The sequence below is a fragment of the Rana temporaria genome, chromosome 5, assembly GCF_905171775.1.
Source record: "Rana temporaria chromosome 5, aRanTem1.1, whole genome shotgun sequence".
In the NCBI taxonomy this organism is placed as follows: domain Eukaryota; kingdom Metazoa; phylum Chordata; class Amphibia; order Anura; family Ranidae; genus Rana; species Rana temporaria.
In genome coordinates this window covers 422624758-422636939 of record NC_053493.1, presented here as the reverse complement: position 1 = coordinate 422636939, position 12182 = coordinate 422624758, and the positions used below count along the sequence as shown (strand labels likewise).

The following is a 12182-nucleotide window of genomic DNA, read 5'->3' as shown; positions in this document are numbered from 1 at the left end:
AACGAATAGAGAGGAAAGGTAAAGGAAAGAAGAGGAGCAGAGAGGAGAGGTGAAGAAAGGTAAGGAGAGGAGGTAAAGGAAAAGAGAGGTAAAAAATTAGGGGAGAAGAGAGTTAAAGAAAAGAGAGGAGAGGAGGGGTAAAGGAAAAGAATGGAGAGAAAAGGAAGGAAAGGGAAAATAATAGAAAAGATAGGAGAGGAGATGTGAGAAGAGAAAGAGAGAGGAAAAGGAAATGAGCGTAAAAGAGAAGGGAGGAGATGAATAAAAAATAAAAAAAGAGAGGAGATGCGAGGAGAGAACAGAAGAGAGGGGGGGGGGGGGGAAACAAAGGAAATAAAATAAAGAAAGATAAGAAATGTAAAATAGGAGAAGAAAAAAAAAGGAAAGAAGAAGAAAGTAAGAAAAAGAGACAAGAAGAAAGGAAATGAAACTCTGTAAAAGAGTGTAATACGGAGGAAAGGGAAAGGAAAACAAAGGAAAGGAGAGCAGAGCAACAAACAGGCAATTATACCCCCCCCCCCATCCCCCCGGCTCCCACCCTTCGATCCCCACCATCCAATCCCCACCATCTAACCCATCCCGGCTCCCATCCTCCGATACCCACCTTCCCATCCCCAGCATCCAACCCATCCCGGCTCCCATCCTTCGATCCCCACCATCCAATCCCCACCATCCAACCCATCCCGGCTCCCATCCTTCGATCCCCACCATCCAATCCCCACCATCCAACCCATCCCGGCTCCTATCCTCCGATCCCCATCCTCCGATCCCCACCATCCAACCCATCCCGGCTCCCATCCTCCGATCCCCACCTTCCCATCCCCAGCATCCAACCCATCCCGGCTCCCATCCTTCGATCCCCACCATCCAATCCCCACCATCCAACCCATCCCGGCTCCCACCCTTCGATCCCCACCATCCAATCCCCACCATCTAACCCATCCCGGCTCCCATCCTCCGATACCCACCTTCCCATCCCCAGCATCCAACCCATCCCGGCTCCCATCCTTCGATCCCCACCATCCAATCCCCACCATCCAACCCATCCCGGCTCCCATCCTTCGATCCCCACCATCCAATCCCCACCATCCAACCCATCCCGGCTCCTATCCTCCGATCCCCATCCTCCGATCCCCACCATCCAACCCATCCCGGCTCCCATCCTTCGATCCCCACCATCCAATCCCCACCATCCAACCCATCCCGGCTCCCACCCTTCGATCCCCACCATCCAATCCCCACCATCCAACCCATCCCGGCTCCTATCCTCCGATCCCCATCCTCCGATCCCCACCATCCAACCCATCCCGGCTCCTATCCTCCGATCCCCATCCTCCGATCCCCACCATCCAACCCATCCCGGCTCCCATCCTCCGATCCCCACCTTCCCATCCCCAGCATCCAACCCATCCCGGCTCCCATCCTTCGATCCCCACCATCCAATCCCCACCATCCAACCCATCCCGGCTCCCATCCTCCGATCCCCACCATCCAATCCCCACCATCCAACCCATCCCGGCTCCTATCCTCCGATCCCCATCCTCCGATCCCCACCATCCAACCCATCCCGGCTCCCACCCTTCGATCCCCACCATCCAATCCCCACCATCCAACCCATCCCGGCTCCTATCCTCCGATCCCCATCCTCCGATCCCCACCATCCAACCCATCCCGGCTCCTATCCTCCGATCCCCATCCTCCGATCCCCACCATCCAACCCATCCCGGCTCCCATCCTCCGATCCCCACCTTCCCATCCCCAGCATCCAACCCATCCCGGCTCCCATCCTTCGATCCCCACCATCCAATCCCCACCATCCAACCCATCCCGGCTCCCACCCTTCGATCCCCACCATCCAATCCCCACCATCCAACCCATCCCGGCTCCTATCCTCCGATCCCCATCCTCCGATCCCCACCATCCAACCCATCCCGGCTCCCATCCTCCGATCCCCACCTTCCCATCCCCAGCATCCAACCCATCCCGGCTCCCATCCTTCGATCCCCACCATCCAATCCCCACCATCCAACCCATCCCGGCTCCCACCCTTCGATCCCCACCATCCAATCCCCACCATCCAACCCATCCCGGCTCCCATCCTCCGATCCCCACCATCCAATCCCCACCATCCAACCCATCCCGGCTCCTATCCTCCGATACCCACCTTCCCATCCCCAGCATCCAACCCATCCCGGCTCCCATCCTCCGATCCCCACCTTCCCATCCCCAGCATCCAACCCATCCCGGCTCCCATCCTCCGATCCCCACCTTCCGATTTCCACCATCCATACCGGCTCCCATCCTCCGATCCCCACCATCCAACCCACCCCGGCTCCCATCCTCCGATCCCCACCTTCCCATCCCCAGCATCCAACCCATCCCGGCTCCCATCCTCCGATCCCCACCATCCAACCCATCCCGGCTCCTATCCTCCGATCCCCACCTTCCCATCCCCACCATCCAACCCATCCCGGCTCCTATCCTCCGATACCCACCTTCCCATCCCCAGCATCCAACCCATCCCGGCTCCCATCCTCCGATCCCCACCTTCCCATCCCCAGCATCCAACCCATCCCGGCTCCCATCCTCCGATCCCCACCATCCAATCCCCACCATCCAACCCATCCCGGCTCCTATCCTCCGATACCCACCTTCCCAACCCCAGCATCCAACCAATCCCGGCTCCTATCCTCCGATACCCACCTTCCCATCCCCAGCATCCAACCCATCCCGGCTCCTATCCTCCGATACCCACCTTCCCATCCCCAGCATCCAACCCATCCCGGCTCCCATCCTCCGATCCCCACCTTCCCATCCCCAGCATCCAACCCATCCCGGCTCCCATCCTCCGATCCCCACCTTCCGATTTCCACCATCCATACCGGCTCCCATCCTCCGATCCCCACCATCCAACCCATCCCGGCTCCCATCCTCCGATCCCCACCTTCCCATCCCCAGCATCCAACCCATCCCGGCTCCCATCCTCCGATCCCCACCATCCAACCCATCCCGGCTCCTATCCTCCGATCCCCACCTTCCCATCCCCACCATCCAACCCATCCCGGCTCCTATCCTCCGATACCCACCTTCCCATCCCCAGCATCCAACCCATCCCGGCTCCCATCCTCCGATCCCCACCTTCCCATCCCCAGCATCCAACCCATCCCGGCTCCCATCCTCCGATACCCACCTTCCCATCCCCAGCATCCAACCCATCCCGGCTCCCATCCTCCGATCCCCACCTTCCGATTTCCACCATCCATACCGGCTCCCATCCTCCGATCCCCACCATCCAACCCATCCCGGCTCCTATCCTCCGATCCCCACCTTCCCATCCCCACCATCAAACCCATCCCGGCTCCTATCCTCCGATACCCACCTTCCCATCCCCAGCATCCAACCCATCCCGGCTCCCATCCTCCGATCCCCACCTTCCCATCCCCAGCATCCAACCCATCCCGGCTCCCATCCTCCGATCCCCACCTTCCCATCCCCAGCATCCAACCCATCCCGGCTCCCACCCTCCGATCCCCACCTTCCGATTTCCACCATCCATACCGGCTCCCATCCTCCGATCCCCACCATCCAACCCATCCCGGCTCCCACCGTCTGATCCCACCCTCCTATCCCCACCATCCAACCCGTCCCAGCTCCCACCACTGACCGATCCCACCCTCCGATCCCAACCATCCAACCCATCCCGGCTCCTATCCTCCGATCCCCACCATCCAACCCATCCCGGCTCCTATCCTCCGATACCCACCTTCCCATCCCCAGCATCCAACCCATCCCGGCTCCCATCCTCCGATCCCCACCTTCCGATTTCCACCATCCATACCGGCTCCCATCCTCCGATCCCCACCATCCAACCCATCCCGGCTCCTATCCTCCGATCCCCACCATCCAATCCCCACCATCCAACCCATCCCGGCTCCTATCCTCCGATACCCACCTTCCCATCCCCAGCATCCAACCCATCCCGGCTCCCATCCTCCGATCCCCACCTTCCGATTTCCACCATCCATACCGGCTCCCATCCTCCGATCCCCACCATCCAACCCATCCCGGCTCCTATCCTCCGATCCCCACCATCCAATCCCCACCATCCAACCCATCCCGGCTCCTATCCTCCGATACCCACCTTCCCATCCCCAGCATCCAACCCATCCCGGCTCCCATCCTCCGATCCCCACCATCCAACCCATCCCGGCTCCTATCCTCCGATCCCCACCTTCCCATCCCCACCATCCAACCCATCCCGGCTCCTATCCTCCGATACCCACCTTCCCATCCCCAGCATCCAACCCATCCCGGCTCCCATCCTCCGATCCCCACCTTCCGATTTCCACCATCCATACCGGCTCCCATCCTCCGATCCCCACCATCCAACCCATCCCGGCTCCCACCGTCTGATCCCACCCTCCTATCCCCACCATCCAACCCGTCCCAGCTCCCACCACTGACCGATCCCACCCTCCGATCCCAACCATCCAACCCATCCCGGCTCCTATCCTCCGATCCCCACCATCCAACCCATCCCGGCTCCTATCCTCCGATACCCACCTTCCCATCCCCAGCATCCAACCCATCCCGGCTCCCATCCTCCGATCCCCACCTTCCGATTTCCACCATCCATACCGGCTCCCATCCTCCGATCCCCACCATCCAACCCATCCCGGCTCCTATCCTCCGATCCCCACCATCCAATCCCCACCATCCAACCCATCCCGGCTCCTATCCTCCGATACCCACCTTCCCATCCCCAGCATCCAACCCATCCCGGCTCCCATCCTCCGATCCCCACCTTCCGATTTCCACCATCCATACCGGCTCCCATCCTCCGATCCCCACCATCCAACCCATCCCGGCTCCTATCCTCCGATCCCCACCATCCAATCCCCACCATCCAACCCATCCCGGCTCCTATCCTCCGATACCCACCTTCCCATCCCCAGCATCCAACCCATCCCGGCTCCCATCCTCCGATCCCCACCTTCCCATCCCCAGCATCCAACCCATCCCGGCTCCCATCCTCCGATCCCCACCTTCCGATTTCCACCATCCATACCGGCTCCCATCCTCCGATCCCCACCATCCAACCCATCCCGGCTCCCACCGTCTGATCCCACCCTCCTATCCCCACCATCCAACCCGTCCCATCTCCCACCACTGACCGATCCCACCCTCCGATCCCCACCATCCAACCCATCCTGGCTCCCACCGTCCAATCTCCACCCTCCGATCCCCACCATCCAACCCATCCCATCTCCCATCTTCTGATCCCACCCTCTGATCCCCACCATACAATCCCTCCCTCCAATCCTCACCATCTGATCCCCACCCTCCGATCCCCACCATACGATCCCACCCTCCAATCCTCATCCTCCGATCCCCACCATCAAATCCCTACCCTCCGATCCCCAACATACGATCCCCAACATTCGTTCTCCACCCTCTGATCCCCACCCTCCAATCCCCACCATCCAATCCCCACCATCCGATCCCCACCATCCAATCCCCACCATCCAATCCCCACCCTCTAATTCCCATCAATCCCCACCCTCCAATTCCAGGCCTCCAATCCCTACCCTCCAATTCCAGGCCTCCAATCCCCACCCTCCGATTCCCACCATCCTCTACCCCAACTTCCCAAATATCCCATCTATGCCTTCTGTAGCCTCCCTTATAACGTAATAGAGTGTAAGCTCTTCTACCTTCTGTATCCTCCCTTATTTCCTAATAGAGTGTAAGCTCTTCTACCTTCTGTATCCCCTCTTATACCCTAATAGAGTGTAAGCTCTTCTACCTTCGGTATCCTCCCTAATAGAGTGTAAGCTCTTCTACCTTCTGTATCCTCCCATTATACCCTAATAGAGTGTAAGCTCATCTACCTTCTGTATCCTCCCTTATATCCTAATAGAGTGTAAGCTCTTCTACCTCCTGTATCCCCCCTTATACCCTAATAGAGTGTAAGCTCTTCTACCTCCTGTATCCTCCCTTATACCCTAATAGAGTGTAAGCTCTTCTACCTCCTGTATCCTCCCTTATACCCTAATAGAGTGTAAGCTCTTCTACCTCCTGTATCCTCCCTTATACCCTAATAGAGTGTAAGCTCTTCTACCTTCTCTATCCTCTTTATGGGTTCCCTTGTGGGCACTGAGCCCAGGATCCCAGCGCTGGCTGAGCCTATGATGCAGCTTATAAAACACAGGAGTCTTTTAGCGGCCTTGAGCGATGGGTCAGGAGAATTGAACAGTAAACGGCGTTTTAAGCGCGATTTTCCAGCCTGGCACCACGTTGCCATGGTAATACGGCGGTACGGGAGTCGGTGAGTCCGCGGATCAGCGGTTTTCAGTGTCGGAGGATTGGAGTTGCCGTCTTTCAGCGCCCACTGCTTCAGCAGCAGGAAATATACAAAGGAATTTAAAGAGAACCTGTCACCTGATTCTGGCAGCCCAAGCAGACTCTGAGCTTCCACCCTATAGTATTCCCCTTCTCTCCTTCCAGAGCACCTACTAAAAGGTTATGTAGGGAGGGAGGTGAGGGGAGGGGCAGGGGAGCTGGGGCAGCACAGGCAGTAATTATATACTCCCAGAAGACTTGAAGGAAAAGTTTGGGGGATTTTAAAGGTGCAACATACAGACAGTAATACTTCTCATCGAAAGTTCATCAACTATTTGTCACACATGTAAAAAACATTTCAGAATCAAATCATATGCAATCTTAACCTGTATGGTGTTGATGGTATTTCAACAGCCGTATCACACTATTCACTCCCAACATGTTTCGCTCCTTGGGCTTCTTCGGGAGAGATACTCCCAAACAAAAGTGTACCAAGCCTATTGCAATAGGGTGTGGATCCCTAATATACACACGCATAACGGCACATGCACTCACATTAAAGTAATGTAAAGAAATATGTTTTTTATGTTTTAATACATTTTACATCTCATGGCAGAGCCGTTCATAGGGAGAGAGAGGGGGTGAGATAGAGAGAGAGAAAGAGATAGAGGTGGTAAAAGATAGAGGGGTGAGAGGTATAGGAGAGGAGTGAGAGATAGAGGGGGTGAGAGGTATAGGAGGGGAGTGAGAGATAGAGGGGGTGAGAGGTATAGGAAGGGAGTGAGAGATAAAGGGGTGAGGCCCCGTACACACGACAGAGGAACTCGACGTGCTTGGCACGTCGAGTTCCTCGTCTCGTTTTGGGATGAAGCCGCCGAGGAGCTCGGCGGGCCGCCTTCTCCTATAGAACAACGCGGCCAACGAGAAAATAGAGAACATGTTCTCTATTTTCTCGTCGAGCTCCTCGGCGGCTCCATCGAGCCAAAACTGTACAGACGACAGAGATTCTCGGCAGAATCCGGGTTTTGACCGAGTTTCTCGGCGAATTCTGCCGAGAATCTCTGTCGTGTGTACGAGGCCTGAGAGGTATAGGAGGGTAGTGAGAGATAGAGGGGTGAGAGGTATAGGAGGGGAGTGAGAGATAGAGGGGTGAGAGGTATAGGAGGGGAGTGAGAGATAGAGGGGGGTGAGAGGTATAGGAGGGGAGTGAGAGAGAGAGGGGGGTGAGAGGTATAGGAGGGGAGTGAGAGATAGAGGGGGGTGAGAGGTATAGGAGGGTAGTGAGAGATAGAGGGGTGAGAGGTATAGGAGGGGAGTGAGAGATAGAGGGGTGAGAGGTATAGGAGGGGAGTGAGAGATAGAGGGGGGTGAGAGGTATAGGAGGGGAGTGAGAGAGAGAGGGGGGTGAGAGGTATAGGAGGGGAGTGAGAGATAGAGGGGTGAGAGGTATAGGAGGGGAATGAGAGATAGAGGGGTGAGAGGTATAGGAGGGGGGTGAGAGATAGAGGGGGGTGAGAGGTATAGGAGGGGAGTGAGAGATAGAGGGGTGAGAGGTATAGGAGGGGAATGAGAGATAGAGGGGTGAGAGGTATAGGAGGGGAGTGAGAGATAGAGGGGGGTGAGAGGTATAGGAGGGGAGTGAGAGAGAGAGGGGGGTGAGAGGTATAGGAGGGGAGTGAGAGATAGAGGGGTGAGAGGTATAGGAGGGGGTGAGAGATAGAGGGGGTGAGAGGTATAGGAAGGGAGTGAGAGATAAAGGGGTGAGAGGTATAGGAGGGGAGTGAGAGATAGAGGGGGGTGAGAGGTATAGGAGGGGAGTGAGAGATAGAGGGGGGTGAGAGGTATAGGAGGGGAATGAGAGATAGAGGGGTGAGAGGTATAGGAGGGGAGTGAGAGATAGAGGGGGGTGAGAGGTATAGGAGGGGAGTGAGAGAGAGAGGGGGGTGAGAGGTATAGGAGGGGAGTGAGAGATAGAGGGGGGTGAGAGGTATAGGAGGGGGTGAGAGATAGAGGGGGTGAGAGGTATAGGAAGGGAGTGAGAGATAAAGGGGTGAGAGGTATAGGAGGGGAGTGAGAGATAGAGGGGGGTGAGAGGTATAGGAGGGGAGTGAGAGATAGAGGGGGGTGAGAGGTATAGGAGGGGAGTGAGAGATAGAGGGGGTGAGAGGTATAGGAGGGAAGTGAGAGAGAGAGGGGGGTGAGAGGTATAGGAGGGGAGTGAGAGATAGAGGGGGGTGAGAGGTATAGGAGGGGAGTGAGAGATAGAGGGGGGTGAGAGGTATAGGAGGGGAGTGAGAGAGAGAGGGGGGTGAGAGGTATAGGAGGGGAGTGAGAGATAGAGGGGGGTGAGAGGTATAGGAGGGGAGTGAGAGATAGAGGGGGGTGAGAGGTATAGGAGGGGAGTGAGAGATAGAGGGGGTGAGAGGCACTCTGACATGTGCAGGAAGGGGGTGCAGAACACATGAAATGCGTGTATCTATATCTGGGTCCATTATATGGACAAGTCTCTCTTCATCTTTACATGAACCTCAGGAGTCAATAGAATGCATTAGGCTTCACCATTCAGCGCAAGAAGTGGAGTCCTTCAGAGTAACGCTTAGCTAGAAAACCGCGCGTCATACGGCGTCCTCTCACTTCCATAATGACTAATAACCACCAAAGGGCCTGCGGAGACTAGAAGAGCGATAGCCGTCAATAACCACTTGAGGGGAAACGGTCTCACCACCTAATGATATAACAGTCAGCTCGGGCTGAACAAACAAGGACGCCATGGGGGGGTGGAGGACACCATGGGGGGGGGGGTGGAGGACACAGTGGGACACCGTGGGGGGTGGAGGACACAGTGGGACAATGTGGGGGGTGGAGGACACAGTGGGACATTGTGGAGGGTGGAGGACACAGTGGGACATTGTGGGGGGTGGAGGACACAGTGGGACATTGTGGGGGGTGGAGGACACAGTGGGGTGTGGAGGACACAGTGGGACATCGTGGGGGGGTGGAGGACACAGTGGGACATTGTGGGGGGTGGAGGACACAGTGGGACATTGTGGGGGGTGGAGGACACAGTGGGACATCGTGGGGGGGTGGAGGACACAGTGGGACATTGTGGGGGGTGGAGGACACAGTGGGACATTGTGGGGGGTGGAGGACACAGTGGGGTGTGGAGGACACAGTGGGACATCGTGGGGGGGGTGGAGGACACAGTGGGACATTGTGGGGGGTGGAGGACACAGTGGGACATTGTGGGGGGTGGAGGACACAGTGGGGTGTGGAGGACACAGTGGGACATCGTGGGGGGGTGGAGGACACAGTGGGACATCGTGGGGGGGTGGAGGACACAGTGGGACATTGTGGGGGGTGGAGGACACAGTGGGACATCGTGGGGGGTGGAGGACACAGTGGGGTGTGGTGGGGAATTCCACAGACCCTGAAGACCAGGAGGTGTGAAGATGTCACTACGATGGACTAGTTGGTGAGTCGGGACTCCGGTGATGGATCACTGGTCTCCACTTCTGGAACAGAACAGGAGCTATGGAGGATCATGTGATGGCAGACTCCTATATGTAAAAAAGGGGGTTTGGGGGTTCGGAAAATGCATGAACGGTTACTGGTGGGTGATGTGGGTGGGATGGAAGGAGATTGGGCAGGAACGTCACATCATTTTATTCATCACCTACGTTCTTCCTTTGACATCTCCACAGGCTCTTCAATCATCTCTTTTGCCCAGTAAGAAATATTTATCCTTTGCTCCCTTAGTCATCCTGCCCACCCCTTGAGGCCTTCGCTGTCCCACTCCGCGCACCCCAGCTGTCACCGGCCCTGCTAAAATGTGTGTGTACAGGTGCGAGCAGGGCCAGTGCTAGGATAAGGACTGAGTGGGGAACCCCGATCCGATTGCTGATTTTGTGGGGGGGGGGGGGGGCACTTACCTGCGGACGCCCATGGCCCGGACATTCCTTGAGGCGGTAAGTAATTGGTGCTCTGGCTATTGGTGTCTTCCTTACACCCAAGGACAGCATTTTGGCCTATAGATGTGTTTTTTCGGCCCGTAGCCTTAATCATAGCCATCACAGCCTTATGATTAAGGCTATGGGCTGAAACGCGTAAGTCTCTGTGTTTTCTGAACTCCACCTGCATTAATAAAATCAGCACATTCAGATGCGCGATTTGGCGGCTTTCCATTTTCCCCCTCTTTTAGACATAGTCAATGGTTTAGGAGCCTTCAAAGAAAAAAAAATCAGTACTGACCTGTTATTATCGAAGATCTCAAATCCGTAAATATCCAGAACACCAATCACAGTGTTCTTTCCATGGATCCTGGCGTCGTAATTCTTCACCTCAATAATGCTGTTGATACGCCCAACAATCCAGCAGAAAAGCCTTTCGTAGAAGGCCTGCAATTATAAAAAAAACGAGTGAGAGATCAGAACAGGGTTAGAATGAGGTCAGAGAAAGGTCATATTGAGGTCAGAGCAAAGACATGGGGAGGTCATATTGAGGTCAGAGCAAAGACATGGGGAGGTCATATTGAGGTCAGAGCAAAGACATGGGGAGGTCATATTGAGGTCAGAGCAAAGACATGGGAAGGTCATATTGAGGTCAGAGCAAAGACATGGGGAGGTCATATTGAGGTCAGAGCAAAGACATGGGGAGGTCATATTGAGGTCAGAGCAAAGACACAGTGAGGTCATATTAAGGTCAGAGCAAAGACACGGGGAGGTCATATTGAGGTCAGAGCAAAGATACAGGGAGGTCATATTGAGGTCAGAGCAAAGATACAGGGAGGTCATATTGAGGTCAGAGCAAAGACACGGGGAGGTCATATTGAGGTCAGAGCAAAGACATGGTGAGGTCATATTGAGGTCAGAGCAAAGACATGGGGAGGTCATATTGAGGTCAGAGCAAAGACATGGGGAGGTCATATTGAGGTCAGAGCAAGGTCATGGTGAGGTCATATTGAGGTCAGAGCAAAGACATGGGGAGGTCATATTGAGGTCAGAGCAAAGACATGGTGAGGTCAAAGCAAGGTCATGGTGAGGTAAGAGTAAGATCAGAACAAGGTAGGGAGGTAGGTCCAAGGAAAGAGAGAGTGTGGTCAGGGTGAAGGTCAAGTGAGATCAGGGCAAGGTCAGAGTGAGTTCAAAGTAAGGTCAGAGCAAGGCCCTAGTGAGGTCAGAACAATGTCTGAGGAAGGTCAGGGTTAGGTCAGAGCAAAGTCTGCTCAAAGTCAGGGAGAGGTCAGTTTGGGGTCAAAATAAGGTCAAAGTAAAGTCAGATCAAGTTTACAGTGGGATCATAATGACATCAGGGTGAGGTCTTCTACTGAGTTGACCATTCCAGGAATTCTCCCAACCTCTCCTTCTTCCCACTCCTCTTCCACCTCTCCTGGACTTCTCTTGAGTTGACTATCCCAAGGAATTTTCCCAACCTCTCCTTCCCCCCACCCATCTCCTGGACTTCTCTTGAGTTGACCATCCCCAGGAATTCTCCCAACCTCTCATTCTCCCCACCCCTATTCCACCTCTCCTGGACTTCTCTTGAGTTGACCATCCCCAGGAATTCTCCCAACCTCTCATTCTCCCCACTCCTCTTCCACCTCTCCTGGACTTCTCTTGAGTTGACCATCCCCAGAAATTCTCCCAACCTCTTCTTCTCCCCACCCTTCTCCCACCTCTCCTGGACTTCTCTTGAGTTGACCATCCCCAGGAATTCTCCCAACCTCTCATTCTCCCCACTCCTCTTCCACCTCTCCTGGACTTCTCTTGAGTTGACCATCCCCAGAAATTCTCCCAACCTCTTCTTCTCCCCACCCTTCTCCCACCTCTCCTGGACTTCTCTTC

At 55.6% G+C, this 12182-nt stretch overlaps 1 protein-coding gene across 1 annotated transcript in view; it reads right to left on the bottom strand.

Moving 5' to 3' along the window:
* LOC120941702 (unconventional myosin-Ig-like) overlaps positions 1-12182 on the bottom strand; it is a 179130-nt gene that overhangs the window by 114689 nt on the left and 52259 nt on the right. The window contains exon 9 of the mRNA XM_040355291.1: positions 10591-10736. Coding sequence (XP_040211225.1) covers positions 10591-10736 — 146 coding nt within the window. The remainder of the gene's footprint in view (positions 1-10590; positions 10737-12182) is intronic.